The following is a 17,998-nucleotide window of genomic DNA, read 5'->3' as shown; positions in this document are numbered from 1 at the left end:
TTTCTTTCCCTTTCATATCATCTATTGTACGCTTTGCTTTTTACTTACTCTTTCAGGTTCCTACACCAGGGAGACAATATGATGTTGAGACACACGTGTGTCTGATTTATTTCACTTATGAGTATAGCCTCTAGTTGCATCCATTTACTTATAAAAGCCTCGAATTTATCTTTTTTATAGCTGAGTAATACTCCATTGTATAAAAATACCACATCTTTTTTATCCATTCCTCAGCTGGTGGGCATTTGGGCTGTTTCTGAGATTTAGCTATATAACAAATTTTGCTGCTATAAACATGGGTGCAATATATTGCTGTGGTATGATGGTTTTGATTCTTCTGGGAAAACACCCAGAAGGGGAATAGCTGGGTTAAGTGGGACTTCTAATCCTAATTTTGTGAGGAATCTCCAAACTGATTTCCACAGTGGTTTCATCAATGTACACTCCCACCAACAGTGCAGTAGGGTTCCTTTTCCCCCACAGCCTCTCCAGCATTTATTATTCGTTGATTTCTTGCTGATAGCCATTCTTTCTGAGGTGAGATGGGATCTCAGTGTTGTTTTAATTTGCATTTCTTGAATGACTAATGATATTGAATAATTTTACATTTATTTATTTGCCATTTGTATTTCTTCATGTGAGACGTGTGTATTCATCTCACATGCCCGTTTTTGGACTGGGTCTTTGAATTTTGGGGGTCTGATTTTTTTCAATTCTTTATATGTTCTAGATAGAAATCCTTTGTCTGAGGGGCACTTGGCTAAAATTTTTTCCCAATTCATAAGTTTTCTTTTTATTCTGTTGGTGGTTTCTTTTGATGTGCAAAAACTTTTCAATAAGATGAGATCCCAGTTGTTGATTTTTTGAAGTATTTCCTGTGCAGTTTGGTTTTTGTTCATGAACTCTCTACCTACCCCTATGTCTTCAAGATTTTTACCTACTTTCTCTTCCAATAGACTTAGTGTTTCTGTTTTAATATTTAGATCTTTGATCCATTCTGACTTTAGTGCAAGGTGAAAGACATAGGTCTAGTTTTAGTCTTTGGCATGTGAAAAGCCAATTTTTTTCAGCACCATTTATTAAAGAGGCTATCTTTCTTCCAATGAACATGTTTAGCCCCTTTGTCAAAGATAAGGTAGCTGAGTATGTTTGTAGCTGTGTAGCACCTTCTAATCTGTTCCACTGATCTTCAGGTCTATTTTTTTTGCCAGTACCATGATGATTTTATCACAGTAGCTTTGTAGTATAATTTCAGATCAGGAAGTGTGATGATGCCTCTTGCCTTTCCTTCATTTCTGAGGATTGTTTTTGCTATTCCAGGCCTCTTCTGGTTCCAGATGAATTTTAGGAATGTTTTCTCTAGATCTGTGAGGTATGCTAATGGTATTTTAATTGGGGTTGCATTGAATCTGTACAACAATTTTGGGAGTATGACAATTTTCACGATGTTAGTTCTTCCTATCCATAAGCAAGGAATATCTTTCCGTTTTCTGATATCCTCTTTGATCTCTTTTTCCAGAGTACTGTAATTTTCACTGTATAGATCATTTACTTCTTTTGTGAGATTGATTCCTAAGTATTTCATATGTTTAGATGCTATTGTGAAAGGTGTGGTTTCCCTAATTTCTCCTTCAGTCTGTTTGTTGTTTGTGTACAGAAATGCTATTGAGTTTTGAGTGTTCACTTTGTATCCAGCTACACTACTGAATTTGGTTATTAAATCTATAAGCCTTTTGGTGGAGTTTCAGGGGTCTTCTATGTATTGTGTCATCTGTGAATCATGATAATTTCACTTCTTTCTTTCCTATCCTTATTCCTTTTATTTCTCTCTCTTGTCTAATTGCTCTAGCTAATATTTCTGGAACTATATTGAATAGGAGTGGTGACAGTGGACATCCTTGTCTTGCTCCTGATTTTAAAGGGAAAGCTTTCAATTTTTGACCATTTAGTGTAATGTTAGTCATTGATTTATCATAGATGGCTTTGATCATATTGAGATAAAGACCATCTATCTGTATTTTCTGTAGGTTTTTTTTTTTATCAGGAATGAGTGTTGGGCTTTATTGAAGGCTTTTTCTGTATCAATTGAGATGATCATGTGATTTTTGTCTTTGGCTCTATTGATATGGTGTATTATATTAATTGATTTGCGTATATTAAACCATTCCTGCATTCCTGGGATGAATCCCACTTGGTCATGGTGTATAATCTTCTTGATGACTTGTTGTATTCTGTTTGTTAGTATTTTTTTTTTTTTTTTTTTTGGTTTTTCTCCAGTACCGGGAACCAAACTCACGACCTTGCGCTTGCCAGGCAGGCCCTTTTGCCGCTGAGCTAAATCCCCAGCCCCCTGTTTGCTAGTATTTTATTGAGAATTTTTGCATCTATATTCATTAGGGAGATTGGCCTGTTGTTCTCTTTTTTAGTTGTGTCTTTCTCTGGTTTTGGTATCAGGATCATACTTGCCTCCAGGAAGGATTTGGGGAGAATTCCTTCCCTTTCAATTTCATTAAAGAATTCGAGAAGAATTGGTGTTAAATGGTCTCTAAATTTCTTGTAGAATTCAGCTGTGAATCCATCAGGACCTGGGCTTTTCTTCATTGGCAAGTTTTTTTTTTTTATTGTATTCTCAATTTCACTGGCTGATATTGAGTTATTCAGGATTTTTATATCTTCTTCATTCAGGTTTAGTAATTCGTATTTATCAAGAAATCTGTCCATTTCCTGTTTTCCATTCTGTGAGAGTAAGATTTTCAAAGTAGGTATTGATGACCTTCTGAATTTCTACAGGATCTGTAGTGATTTCATCCCTTTTATTCTTTATCGCATGTATTTCATTTTTTTCTTTCCTTTTTCTGATAAGCTTGGCTAAGGGTTTATCTATTTTATTTATTCTTTCAAAGAACCAACTCTTTAATTCATTAATTCTTTATTTTCTAGCCTCCATTGAATTAATTTCTTCCCTGAGCTTTATAATTTCCTGTCCTTTTTGGGCTTTGGGTTTGACTTTTCTTTTTCTAGAAGCTTGAGGTACAGAATAAGATTGTTTATTTGTGCTCATTCTGTTTTCCTGAGGTGGCAATTCACTGCTATAAATTTCCATCTGAGGACTACTTTCATTGCGTCCCACAGGTTGCTGGAAGTTGTATCTACATTTTTGTTTGATTGTAAATAGTGTTTAATTTCTTCTTTGATTTCATCTGTGACCCATTGGTTGTTCAGGAGGGTGTTGTTTAATTTCTATATATTTATGGAGTTTTTGCAATTTTTTTGGTGAATTATTTCCAATTTCATTGCACTATGCTCTGATAGTATGCATGGAATAATTTCAATTCCTTTGCATTAACTTAAGCATGTTCTATGGTCTAGTATATGGTCTATTTTAGAGAATATCTCATGTTCAGCTGAGAAGAATGTGTATTCTGATGTTGGATGGAACACTCTGTAAAGGTCTACTAAGTCCATTTGTTCACATGTTTGGGTTAGTTCTGTTATTTCTTTGCTGAATTTTTGTCCAGTTGATCTATCTCTTTGTGACAGTAGGGTGTTAAATTTCCCTGTTATGATTGTGTTACTGCTTATTTGATTTTTCACAGTTGTCAAAATTTGTCTTACATAGTTCTGTGCTCCTGTATTTGGTGCATATATATTTATGATTATTACTTCTTCCTCTTGCAGTTTCACTCTAACAAGTATGTACTGACCTTGTTTATCTTTTTGATCATTCTTGCTTTGAAGTTCACATTGTCTGCAAACAGAATTGCTAATCCTGCCTTTTTCTTGGTTCTTGTCACATGGAGTATTGCTTTCCATCCTTTGACTTTCAGTCTATGAATTTCTTTTTGAGTTAAATGTGCTTGTTGTGTATAGCATATTGTATTTTGTTTCCTGATCCAGTTTGCCAGTCTGTTTCTTTTGAATGGTGAATTGAGGCCATTTCCATTAATGGTTATAACTCATATGTACTGGCTTATCTTTGTCATGTTATTTTCCTGCTGTTGGTTCCTCCTTTTTGCTCTGTTTAATTCCTTGCTCTGCTTAGTGGTTCTTTTTGTTGTTCTTGAAATTGTGGTCATTTTTATTTCTTTCTAGAGTATTATTTAGTACTCTTTGGAGGGTTGGCTTGGGACTCATGAATTTCTTCAGTTGCTGTTTGTCATAGAAATATTTTATTTCTCCATTACTTTTCAAGGATAGTTTTGCAGGGTACATCAATCTGGTTTGGAAGCTGTTTGCTTACAGGACCTGAAATGTGTTACTCCAAGTTCTTCTTGACTTGATGATTTGTGTTGAGAAATCTGCCATGATTCTTATGGGCTTCCCTTTATAGGTAGTCTGTTTCTTTTCTCTAACAGCTTTAAATATTCTGTTCTTTTGCTGAATTTCTGGAATCTCAATTATTATATATCTGAGAGTAGATTTATTTTGGTTATGGCTAATTGGAGTTCTATATACTTCACTTACTGTATGTCCAATTTTTCCATTCTTGGGAAATTTTCTACTCTTATTTCTGCAAATAGTCTTTTTATGTCATTTGTGTTGACTTGTGTTGTTTTGTTGAAACCTGTTGGTCTTACATTGTTTTCCTTTGCATTATCTTGCAACTGTTGAATTGTTATTTCCTGGTTCCTTGTTATTTTTAAGAGATCTTTCCTTTTGCAATTGTTAGCTACAATGTTGTCTTCAAAATCTGAAAATCTATCTTCAGCTTCGTTGAAGTGGTTTCGCCAGCTTTTGATGGAATTTTAAATTTCCTGGATAGCTGCTTAAATCTGTTTCATACTTTCTAATTCTTTTCTATATTGTTCACTCAAGGTTTCCATGAGTTTTCTATGCTCCTTTATTGTCTTATCAGTGTCTTCTTTGGGTATGCTGAACAATTTTTTAATTATTGCTGTCAATTTTTTTTACCTGAGAGATTATTGAACCTTAAATATGTAATGCATTAATTACATTAGATACGTAATGTCCCTTTCTCTGTCCATTTTGTTATCTGTGTCATTCATTTATTCATTCATTTGGTATTGGAGATTGAATCCAGTGCCTTTGGTCAGCAGTCTAATTTTAATCTGACATTACCATAGACTTTCTTTTTCTTTTTTGAGTAACAGTGACATAATGTATCTTTTTCATCCTTTTATCTTCAGCTTGCCTGTAGCATCACATTTGAATTTGGTTTGTTATAGATAGCATAGGTTGTACCATGTTTTAAAATCCATTTTGTCAATCTGTGTCATTTATTTATTTGTTACTGGAATTGAACCCAGGGCACCAGCCTACTTTTCACTTTTTATTTTAAAACAAGGTCTTGCTAAAATTTTCAGGCCAGGCTCAATTTTGTGATCCTGGCTCAGCTTCACAGAGTGCAGGAATTACAGGTGCACATACCAGGTGCCACTAATCTGTGTCTTTTAATGGTTGTATTTAGAGCATTAGAGTTGAGGATTATTGATATGCCAAAGCTTCATGTGCCAATTTCTGTTCTGTTTTTGTTTGTTCTCTTTGATTTTTTTTTTTTACTTCTGCCCCCTGTGGGTTACTTGAATGTTTTTTAGAATTCCATTTTTATTACATAGTATTTTTGAGTGTATCTCTTTGTGTTACTCTAGGTATTACATTATACACACATAACTTATCAGTCTTCTGGTATTGTCATTTTACAAGTTTGAGGGAAGTTTAGAAGTATTATCTCCTTTTATTCCTTTATTCTCTCTTTAGTTATAATTGTCTTAAATAGTTTTTTCTACTTACACTTAGAATCAGATCAGGAAGTTTATAATTTTTGTTTGAGGAAGTTTTGTTCTTGGTGTAGTGAAGGACTTTTCATCTAAAACCTAGGTGTCTTTGCATTATATTACAAGACTCTGGGTCTTATCTAACCTCTCCTTTAGCCAGCTTTTCTTTCACTGCTCAGGCAGAGGACAGAGGTTAGGCTGAGGTAGAATCCTAGGTTCCCCACTCAGCCTCCATTGACTCAAACTGGGGCTTGGGGCGAGAGTGGAACTTGTATCTCTGCAGGGTCCCCACTGACACTATGGTGGGAGAAGCTTTGTTACCATTCTGACCCTGAGGGGTGGGGTTAGAGGGGATACCTCTTTATTATTGGGTGAGGGTGGACATGCAGGCTCCACATGGCTTTACCTGCACGGGACAAGGCACTTGTACCCACTGTGAAGAAAGTTCCAGCTCCTAATCCACCTCCCCTCGATGCATCCCAGTGGGAGGGTTGGGTGCCTCAGAGTCTGGCGAGTGAAGTCTGGGCTTTTCACTTGGCCTCTGCAGATGTGAGTAGAAGTAGAGTCATAGCTGCTCACAGAATGTGGCTGTTCTTTTACACAATGGTCAGTCAGGAAGAGCTTTAGGCACAGGCATAGGTGAGGCTTAAGAAAAAACACATTTTAGTGTATTTGTAGGTCCTGGAGACAAGAGGCATGGCATGCTACCCAGAGCCATGTGGGAAAGACACCAGAGTGGTCAAGAAGTGGAAGACAGGGATGAAAGGAAGCCATTAGGGCAGAGCATTCATTGAGGTTTCCATAGGCAAGGCAAAGCAGGGCACAGTAAATCATTTGCACAGGCTCATTTGAATAGTTTTACTGGGCTCTAAACCACAGGGGTGGTCCTTAGTTACCTGGGACCTGGGCATGGGATGATTACTGCAGAGTAACTGCCCTCTGGGTGTACTGGCCTCATAGAAGGGAGTGTGGTACCGGAGTGTTAAGTTTGCAGAGCAAAGGTATGCTCCTGGCTGAACCATTCCCTGTCTCTGAGAATTGGGAGGGGTGGTGCCTTCCAAGCCAGAACGGTTTTTAAAGGTGTGGTTAAAGGCTTTTAAAGATATCATAATATCTGGGGGAAAAAAACACTTTGAAGATACCACCATGTATTACAGCAGCCACTGATATTTTAATACTACTCTGTCCATAACTCTGTAATGTTTGTATTGTTCCTATGCTATTCTGTAAATGGATGTATGTTTATTATTATGTGTTTCCTACAACAACCATTGAGAACAGTCAATGATTATTCAATTGGTCACTCATGTATAGCTCTATTTTCTTTAGAAACCATTTTGAAGATACCAAAGTATAGTACAACAACCATTTATAATCTCCTACCACTTTTGTCTGTAACTCACTATCATTTGTCTATTTGTTTTCCTGAGAAACTATCTTGTAGATAACAATATGTAAAACAACAACCATTGATAATTTCCTACCACTTTGTCTGTAATTGGGTAAGCCCCCCTATTGCTATGTTATCCTTCTTTTACTCTTTAAAATAATAAAAAAAATATCTGGAGGGAAATGCATGCATACACACAGGAGATGATGTGGAACAATTTTTTTTAAAGTTGTCTGTCCCTTTAGACAAGGCTAGGCTGCCCCTTCCTCCTCCTCTGGTTGGGTGGAACAGGTAGGCTTTCTGTGGGGCTTTGCGTTTGTTGGTGATTCCAGGTTGGTGACTTCTTCCACTCCAAGTTTGGAATATTTGAGGTACAAAGCAAACTAAAGAAACCACCACCATGTCTTGTTGGGGTCCTGAGATTCTTAGTGTGTCTCTTTTTCTCTCTACCTTTCAGAGTCTTTTTGTTTGTTTAATATACAGTTTCAAGAATTTTTTTGGTATATGGCAGAAGGAAGAGGGAAAACTACTTTTGTTTCATCCTCCCAGATGTGGAAATCTCATCTTTGTGAAAGATGTTGACATCTTTTTTTTTTTTTTTTTAACACTTGGAAGATATTACTGCATGATGATCTGGTCTGCACTGGTTCTGACAAGAAGTCTGTTGCCTGTTTTTCTTTCTTTCTATATATGGAAATTTTTAAAAATTTCTAGCTGCATTTAAGATTTCATCACTTGTCTTGAGCAGTTCTACTTGGGATTTATTGAGGTTCTTAAATATGTACATGTACTATTCCCATGCAATTGGGACAACCTTTGGCCATTCAGAAAAAAAAGCATTTACTTCACAGAATAAAATTAACATTTTTGTGTATAAAGTTCTTTGAATTTAAACACATGTAGAGCATTCTTGTAAACTACCACCTCACCTCAGTCAGAATACAAAATCATTCCATCTCCTTAAAAATCTTCCTTGTGCTGTTCTTTTGTAGATAAGTATTGATGTATTTGTTCCATCCCTTTGCTTTTATTTTTGTGGCACCGGGAATCAAACTCACAACCTTGTGCTTTCCAGGCAGGCGCTGTGCCATTGAGCTATATCCCCGGCCTCATTATGTGAATTAATTTCTTTCTAGGTTTTTTTTTTTTTTTTTTGGTGGGTACTGGGAATTGAACTCAGGACTTTGCACTTGCCAGGCAGGCACTGTACCACTGAATATAACCCCAGCTCTCCCTTTATTTTCAGACTGCAATTAAATGCATATCATGGACAACTTGAAACTGTCCCACAGCTCGCTGATACACTTTCCCTTTGTTTTGTTATTTTAAGGTTTCTTTTTTTCTCTTGGTGTATTATTATGGCTATCTTCTATTCATAATGGATGTCTTCAAGTTCACTAGTGTTTTCTTCTATGGTGTCTAATTTGTTGTTAATCTCCAGTGTATTTTTCATCTCAGAGATTCTGCTTAAATATTTTTGAGCTTTATCATGGGATGTAGTGAACTAGAAATAGTTTGATCCCTTTAAGGATTTTAAAGCTTTATTAGGCAAGTCTGAACAGCTTTTGTCTAGGCAGAACCTATGGATTTTTGGGGCCAGGTAATTCTTTGCTATAAGGAGATATCTTGTTCTTTGTAGGGTATTTAGTAGTGTACCTGGCCTCTGACCACTAATTGCCAGTAATATCACTTAGCGGGAACTACAAATCATTTTTAAAATATTTTTAAAAGACTGAAAATGTAAATAGAGACCATAACATGTGGCCAGGAAAGCCAAAATATTTGTGTAGAAATCTCTAACTCCTGTTATGGCAGACATTCTTTCACCATTTGAAACTAATGGCAGCACAAGAAAAAAATTATTTTTTTCCCCCAGTATAGAGTCATGAAGACTACAGCTTTTGTTTTTGTTTTTGTTTTTCTCCCAGTACCGGGAATCAAACTCATGACCTTGCGCTTGCCAGGCAGGTGCTGACCAGAGCTTTTGAAACTAGGAAGAGTATGAGTCAGTCTGACTGTGTGACCTTGGGCAGAGTTTTAACTCTCTGAGCCTTTTTTCCTTTCATGAAATAGAGCCAATCTATACTTATCATTAGTGTTTTTGAGAGAATTAAATGAAAATAAAAGTAGATAGGTCAGTGCATACACCTAGCAGCTGCTACTTTTATTTCACTTCAGGAATGTGCTCTTTATTTATGGTTTACTGTCTAGTCATATTTTGCTAATATGAGGCATTGTCATGTATCTCTCAGGTCATGCAGGAGGATTTTGTGTGATGTGTATAATGCAGGCGCATATCACCCAGGCAATCAGTCATCCCGGGGATGTTCTTAATCCCATGTTTGTCATCAATGAAATACAGTGTGAGTATCAACCAGAGAAGTATTTTTTAGTAAGTTAGTCTTTTCCTGAGATAAGAGCTAATATTATTGCCCAAGTGATCCCCCTCCCTCAGCCTCCTGGGTAGCTGGGACTACAGGCATGCACTGTGTTATGTCTGGCTTTTAGCTAGTTAGTATTAGTGGTCTAGATTATTCTTAAAAAAGCCAAAAGTTTATTACAAAATAAACCACATGTGTTTTATTGTAGATGGGTATGTCTTTAATTAGCAACAGATGTTTAGTAAAAAATCTACTATATAAACTATTTAAAAAATTTTAATGAGATGACAATATAATGAAGACCGTAGTTTAATATAAGCAAAATTTAAATGATTTAAAACTCAGTTTGTTAATAAAATCATTTAAAAACAGAGGCCTTTTCTCAGTTGGATTTCTGATTTCTGTGCTGAGTAGTCTTTGATATTGTCCCACAGGTTTCTTTAAATGGTTTTTAATTAGTTTTAATTTGGTAAATTAAGCCTGTGTTACACATAGTGACAAAAATTATCAAAATAAAGGTAATTACACTCTTAAAAAATTTATACTCATAGCCTAACTAAATTTATGGACAAACTTCATTTTTTATATTTAATTTTAAAATTTTAAATATGTTGCATGAAATTTTTTTAAGTATTTCTATGTGCCCCCTACTCCCATACCCCCAGCTGAGGGTCTTACTGTGTAGCCCAGGCTGGCCTCAAACTCAAGGAGGCTGGCCTTGAGTAATTGGGGCCAGGTAATTCTTTGCTATAAGGAGATATCTTGTTCTTTGAAGAAGAAGGAGGCTGGCCTCCTTCTTCACCCTGGGATTACAGGCTTCTACCACCACACCAGGCTTTATGTGCTTTTTGTATTCACTTTTGTATTATTTTAATTAGCCACGTTGTAATAAAAATGCATACAAAGAAAAAACTTTTCACTCTTAAACTGGTATCTAGCTTGGTAATTATAGCGATGCCAAACTATACAATAATTAACTGTAATCCTTTTGCCTTAAAAGTTGCTACAGATTAAAGATTAAATTGGGCTTTGGCATTATTGGTGGACCAGAGCAGATAGTATAGAAATCTTTAAAACATATTGGGTTCTGGCAAAATTTTAACCAGGATAGATTTGCATTATTTTGATTATTTATACATTTATTTTTAGACACACATGTATGTAGCTGGTATGGGTAATTGATGAAGACCACTACAAAGCAGCCCTAAACAGGACTTAAATTAACTAACTGGCTTTCATGTTTACTTGTGAGTCTGTCCAAGGGTCCTTGTCTGGAGATGGGCAGTGGACTCATAGTAAGTGAACCTCTGCGAGTCACTAAAGCCCTACTAAGGCCTATAATGGTGGATGAAGCCAGAAAGCCTCAAAGGATAAGAGAAGATCACAGCCAAGGACACCTGGATCCAACCTCAACTAGATAAAGACTGTAGCCTCAGGCATCTTACTCTTGGGTGGATTAACTTAATAACTTACTTAGAGAAGTCCTTGAGTGGTTTTGCCCTTCTTGAGTACTCTCCTCCCTTCTTCTGATAACTAAATAAATATGGACCACCCAGAGGAAATCTTGGTTTTTAGTGTCAAGAGAATCTCAAATTCTGTGAGAGGGCTTTGGTCCTCCTAGAGCTCTGAAAATCATTCCATTTGCCTCGTTTTACTTAGCCTTTGCCATACATTTGTTCAGGAGATTGCAGACCTGATCAGCCCACAATAAGTAAGGGATATTATTAACCTGATAACTGGCTGAGTAATAACGTAGTCTTTAGGAAAGTGTCATTGTGTGCATATATATACAAATACAGTTGAATCATGGAATTGCTATTTTTATAGGTCAAATTGGTGGAATATTGGCAATTTTACATGATTTAAGCTAGAGTATATACATATGTGTGTGTATATATATATGTATTTATTCATACACATGTAAGACTAGTGTATAATAGGTTTTGTGCTATTCATACATTTGTGTTAGTATTTTCTTTATAATTTTAAAACATAATTTCTTCTTGCAACTGCTTAGTCATTTAGAAGGTTTGAAATATTACTCTGCAGCTGAGAATATAATTTGTTCTGTGGTCATTAGTATGGAATAGAATAGGTTGAATATTTGTGTTCTGCCTGGGGTCTCTTACAGATCCGAGTGTCATATTTAAAATGGGTGCACTAACCTAACATTTTGGATGAACTTGAGTCAATAGAATTGATGTGGACTTTATTTAAGTGGAATTGTATTAACTTGGTAAAGGCACAAGAGTCATTCTCTGGTGGCTCCTGGACTCTCAGGAATTGCAGCTGCTGTGGGCTCTTGGTGAAATTGTGTGGTGCTTGCGTTAGTGCTACTTTCTCATTAAGTGTAATTATTTGGGGGTTTCCTGAGTAACAGAAGATGTAAGTTTGCAGCCTAGGCATTTAATATGTAATGGTAAAGCCTTGTCTTTACTTAAAATTTGTAGGTATAGCTAGGCACTTCCGTTTTGGAAACCAAGAAGATGCCCATGAATTTCTTCAGTACACGGTTGGTGCTATGCAGGAAGCATGCTTGACTGGCAGCAGTGAGTGAGTACAAGTCATTTCTTCAGTTTGCACCGCTGGCTTACCACGCTTGTTTTGCCTTTTATGTTGAAAGCACACAGATCTGTTTGCTTTACCTTTTGGCCTTTGCATTGCCTCTTCCCCACCTGATTGGCATTATTTTAAAATGACTACAATTTAAAAAGTTGTGCTCACTATCCCAATTTGAATTTGTTCAATTACAGGTGTCAGGAAATGAATATTGGTTTTTCTATTATTTAATTCCTGAGTGCCAGCATGCCTTGGCAGGTCTAAAAGTACCTGCTTCTTTCTAATTGTGCCAGACATTTTCTCTGTTGACATCCATCCTTTTAAATGTTTCCTATCTCCTCTCTCTCTCTCTCTCTCTCTCTCTCTCTCTCTGTGTGTGTGTGTGTGTCAGTTACCAGTTCTCATCACTTCTTCCTGAAACCTAAATGCAGACTCAAGAGAAAGATTGGTGAGACAGTTATGTGACACTCCTAACCCACCCGCTACTGCCCACGTGCCTGATACCGACACCTCCCTTTCATTCAACTCTCTGTCCAGGCCTTCATGATCTGGATGATGATGGGCTGTGCCTTCCCTACCCTCCCCAAGTCCCGTACAGAGCCACAAGCCTGCTGATGGTGTCTTCTTTTTGCTTCTTTGCTTCTGAGCCAAATTCCTGCCTTGATTTCAAAGTCCCTTCCTAATTTAGCTCTTTCAAAGTCCCTTCCTAATTTAGCTCCTTCTGTCCTCCTCCCTGGACCCTCACTGTGTTCTACCAGGCAGGGCTGATCTCTGGGTACCATGCAGACTGATTTTTTTTTTTTTTTTTTTTTTTGTGGCTTTCTTTCTTTCTTTCTTTTTTTCTTTTTTTTTTTTTTTTTTTTTTTTTTTTTTGTGGCTCTCCTCTGTAATTCTTGTTCTTTTATAAATACACATGGCTTTAAAATCTAGTCATAGCATCTGTAATTTTGTAGAATTCTTATATCACTGTTTTGTCTTTTTCAGGTTAGATAGACACACCCAGGCCACCACACTCATTTGTCAGATATTTGGAGGATATCTAAGATCTAGAGGTAAGATTTTGTTCACAAGTAGATAAAGTGACACATGCATGTGGTATTAGAATGTAAATAGTAGAAATAAGGAGAAGTAGAGACTCCCTCCTCCTCCCCATAGGCAGCCCCTGTACCATTTTCCAATATGTCCTCCCAGTAGTTTCTTATTCATGAGCAAACTGAGAGCCAACTATAGGATATTTTGTATTTCCCCTCACATCAGTAGTAATATTTCTATTTGAGCACATATAGGTCTAACAGATTCTTTCATAGCTGCAGTAGTGTCCATTTCTTTTATTCTCCTTTTGATGGATACTTTCTATTCTGTTGTTACCACCAGCACCTTATTAAATAGCAGCCCTGTACTCATGCTTTTATGTCTGTCTTAGTTATTTTTTTTTCTCATTGCTGAGATAAAACACCTGATACCCAAAGTTAAAGGGGGAAAGATTTATTTAGCTCATAGTTTGTAGAAGTTTCAGTTCATAATCATCTGGTTCCAAAGCAGGAAGGTGTGGCATGGGGACAACAGTTTATGCTGGTGGAAGACACCAAAAGCAACAAGAGCAAAAAAGGGGTAGGGGAGCAAGCCTCTTTTTTTCTTCTGTTGTATGCAGGCTACCTGCCCTAGGGCGGGTGTGGCACTCACACCATCTCTGTACCCTCCTCTTGCACAGGCTGAGGATGTTAACAAAGTGAGGACCCTGGATCCCTGCTGAGTCACTTAGTTAAACTTCTAAACTTCTCAAATTGACACAATGAATCAACCATTACAACAACTTAGGGCATAAACAGCTGCCCTAAGGCACGTCCTCTACACCCTAGGATGCAGAACTGCTGAGTCACTTAGTTAAGCTTCTAAACTTCTCAAGTTGATACAATGCATCAACTATTACAATGTGTATGTAAAAATGTATATGATAAATTCTTAGTATTAGAATTTGAATTGTAAGATATAGTTTAAATTTTAATACATGCATATTGTCATTCTAAGAGGTCATACCAGTTTATATTCCATCAAGTAGTGTACAAGGGACCAAATTCATGAGACATTTACCTATACTGTGGATAAGATTAATTTTTCCCCACTCTAGTAGAAAAAAGTTATACTGTTTAATTTTTCTTTTTACTTTGAAATAGTGTTTATAGTCTTTACTTTCAATAGTTGAGATTGCCATACTGATTACACTTTGGTTATCTTTTGCATTTTATTTTTATTTCAGTCCAATGTTTAAATTGCAAGGGAGTTTCAGATACTTTTGATCCATACCTCGATGTTATATTGGAGATAAAGGTAAATTGCCTAAGTTTTGTGGTCAAGTTTTAAATCTTTATTACTTTTTGACTTTTCACTTAGTAAATCTTAATAAAACCAGGCTTTGATACTTACATCAGCAAACCTTAGATAGTTCTTTTCTTTAGAAATTGTTTTAGTGATGGTTTCTCGCCTCACTGTAATTCCTGCTGAGTCACTATGGAGTCCAGCCAATATGGCACTGGAGGTCATGTGGTATGGTGCTGAGCCAGTATGGCACCAAGCCAATATGGTGCTGGCCACTAGGGGTCATGTGCTAAGCCCCACCCCTCTTTCTCTGAGTCAGATTATGACTTCCTACTTCCCATTTTGTAATATCCTGTTTCCATTTCCCATGCTCCTGCCCAGCCCTAGTTTGCCATGTCAGGTGGTCCGCCTCCTAAACCCCACCCCCGGCCTAGGGCTATTTAACCTTGGACCTCATGACACGCCCTCAGAAGTTCTATGTCTCTCTCTCTTTCCTTGTGGTCTTCTCCGTGCCCACAGTAAAGGCATTTTATTCTGCTTTACTTCTCTCTGCACTGGAAAAACCTATCATATTTTCTTCTGAACTATATTTTTGTTATTCTTGAGCTTTCATTTTTCTGATTATAGATATAATACCTGCCTATGATGAAAAGGACAAATATTGGAGATACATGTAAAGTCTATCCTTCAGGACTAGTTTTTTTAGTCGCTTGATATACACTGCACCAGAATAGATTAGGTACTTTTTATAAAAATGAGATTATGAGTAGGGCATGGTGGTGCATGGCTATAATGCCAGAACTCTGGGAGGCTGAAGCAGGAGGATCAGAAGTTTGAACCCAAACTGGGCAACTTAGTGAGACTCTGTTTGAAGTAAAATAAGGAAAGGTCTGAGAATTTAGCTCATTGTGAAGGTCCTGGGTTCGATTCCCAGTATTTCAGAGAAGAAAAAAACAGGAATTTTTAAAAAGGTGATTATGCCTCAGTCTATTTGTTTACTTGCTGTTTTCATTTCCCTCTGCTTGGAGACTTTCCACATCAGTGTGTTTGGGCAGATTTTTTGTTGTTGTTGTCTTTTTTTGAGACAGGGTTTCGCTATGCAGTTCAGGCTGGCCTTGAACTCACTTTGTAGTCCAGGCTGGCCTTGAATTCTCAGTGATCCTCCTGCCTTAGCCTCCTGAGTGCTAGGATAACAGGCATGCGCCACCATGCCTGGCATGTGTTTGGGCAGTTGGTGGTGGTCCTGTAGGTGGATATAGCTCCTTGTTGCTTTCCACTTTATAGTATTCTAAGTAAAGCTGCAATGAGACACCTCCTTACATATATTGTCCACTTTAATCTGCTTTTGTTTTTAATTGGGGTGGGGTAATCATCCTAAAGGAAAAAGTTTTTTTTTCTGCATTGAGAACTGAACCCAGGGCCCTCTACCACTTAGCCACTTCCCCATCCTGCTTTAGCAATTATTTTGAGATTGAATCTAAGTTGCTCAGGCTGGATCCAAGCTCGCAACCCTCCTGCCTCAGTCTCCCAAGTAGCTGGGAACGCGGCCACACCATACCCATAAAAACATTCTTTTCATAAAAATTCTCATTTACTTTTCTGAGTCTTCTGCTTGCCTGCTTGCTCTCTCCGTCTCTCACAAACCATGACAGTGTGCGGTGATGTGGTGTTTGTGCTTCTTCCTCTCAGGGTACTCGGAGTGTTAAGGAGGCATTGGCACAGTTTGTGAAGCCGGAACAGCTGGATGGGGAAAACTCGTACACGTGCAGCAAGTATGATGGCGGGGGCAGTGAGTCACAGTCCCTGATTCGGCTGCTCCAGTTGGGGTGACAGGGAGCCTTGGTTGCAAAGAGCGTGGTGTGTTTGAATGGCCTGCTAGGTTGCCTTAGCTTTTGGTGCTGCCTGGGAGACCCTGGCTGTCCTCCAGAAGCTGGAACATGCAGGTCCGGTGTCTGCACTCTCTCAAGATGGGCAGCTCTGTACCCTTGGAGACCTAGTGCTGCCACCCTGATCGTGCAGTACTGTGACACTATCTGTTAAGCAGCGGGCACCTTCCTTGCCTTTCCTGACAGGGGAGACTGAGGGGTGGGGTGCGCGCCACTCTCTCCCCAAAAGAGTTGAGGATCTTTCTTCCAGTGGGTTCCGGTGGCGTGGGGTAGTGTCTGCTGGCAACCTCTAGTTTAGATTATTCAGCAATACATTTCCCCAGGCAGTCAAGGGAGTGTGTTTTAAGAATACTTGTTTCATATGTTTTAAGTAAATTTCCACTTTATAGTCAAGTGATATAGATATCTGTATTAAATAACCTTTCATTGTCCAATATTCAGTATTTGGGGGAAGGTGGTGCTTTTCCTCTCCAAGGGTAGGGATTTTTCCTGAGACTTTTTATCTTTTTTTTTGCCTTTTGTATCTGGTAGGACTTTGCTTTTACAGAATTATACCAGCATAAAAAACCAATTAGCTTCCAGTTTTTTTGAAGTGAATTAACCTACTATTTGTCTGCAGTGCTGGGTGTTCAGCTCAGGGCCTTATGGATGCTAGGCAAGCATTCTACCTCTGAGCTACACTCCCAACCCAAGTTAATCTGTTTTTGATGTCACTGGTGCCCTGTGCATCCTGATGTTTCAGCATTGTCTTTATCTTTCCCGTCATGCTACTAGGCAATTTCCCCCAGTTTTTTATTTTATTTTATTTTTTTGAGACAGGGTCTCTCTTTGCAGTTCAGGCTGGTCTTGAACTTACTATATAGTCCATGCTGGCCTAGAACTAACTCATGGCGATCCTCCTGCCTCAGCCTCCAGAGTGCTGGGATTATAGATGTGTGCCACCATGCCTGGCTACCTACAGTATTTTTAATTTAACCATTTCCACTGTTGGTTTGGAGAGGGGTGATGTTCCTCACCTATTATCCTTGTCTTAAAATCTTAAATTAGAGTGTTTCAGAGAAATAACAAGAGAAAGATTAAAACACCCCAAAATTCACACATTAATCTTCTTAATCTTTTGTTTCTGTTTACTTCAAGGTGCAAAAATATGGTTCCGGCTTCAAAGAGATTGACTATACATAGATCGTCTAATGTTCTTACACTTTCTCTGAAACGCTTTGCAAATTCTACCAGTAGAAAAATTGCTAAGGTATGTAGATAGTATCATTAATAACCTTTTATGAGGAGCCAAGATTTAAGTGCCAGCAGCTGTTACGGATTACAAATGACCTAACTGAACAGCTTTGTTGATTGACTTTCTGAGCTTTTCTTGCATTGGATAGCAGGAAAAAAAAGTCAAAGAATGAAGAGTTTGGTCTGTGTGCTTGTGAGTATATATGTTTTTACTGTACTCTTGAGGGCTGGCCTGTCTAGTGATAAAAGTGGAACTCTTATCTGTATTTCAGCTCATAGTTAATTCTTATCATGGTATCCATATATTAAAGGATACAGGGAGAACGTGTATAATTTGAAACCCAAAGAAGACTTCCTCACTAGATCTTGCCTCTCTTTCATGAAAGTTTATTTTCTTGTTTTCTGATTTTTCACTGTCACTGACTCTTTTCATATCCTTTCCCCTTACTGAAGGTTAAAAGTGGTCAAAAATTCAATAGCAAAGCTGAGCATGGTGTG

General features: G+C 37.7%; 1 protein-coding gene across 7 annotated transcripts in view; it reads left to right on the top strand.

The window, feature by feature from the left end:
• Positions 1-17,998, top strand: part of LOC102011956 (ubiquitin carboxyl-terminal hydrolase 42-like) — a 53,639-nt gene that overhangs the window by 22,916 nt on the left and 12,725 nt on the right. For all 7 annotated transcript variants that reach the window (XM_013520498.1, XM_013520503.1, XM_013520502.1 and 4 more), the window contains 6 exons: positions 9,378-9,488; positions 11,957-12,059; positions 13,050-13,117; positions 14,323-14,393; positions 16,071-16,153; positions 17,405-17,516. In XM_013520498.1, the coding sequence (XP_013375952.1) occupies positions 9,378-9,488; positions 11,957-12,059; positions 13,050-13,117; positions 14,323-14,393; positions 16,071-16,153; positions 17,405-17,516 (548 nt within the window). The remainder of the gene's footprint in view (positions 1-9,377; positions 9,489-11,956; positions 12,060-13,049; positions 13,118-14,322; positions 14,394-16,070; positions 16,154-17,404; positions 17,517-17,998) is intronic.

The sequence above is a fragment of the Chinchilla lanigera genome, unplaced genomic scaffold (assembly GCF_000276665.1).
Source record: "Chinchilla lanigera isolate Chin_1 unplaced genomic scaffold, ChiLan1.0 scaffold00055, whole genome shotgun sequence".
NCBI classification, from domain to species: Eukaryota; Metazoa; Chordata; class Mammalia; order Rodentia; family Chinchillidae; genus Chinchilla; species Chinchilla lanigera.
This window is presented reverse-complemented; position numbering and strand designations above follow the sequence as displayed.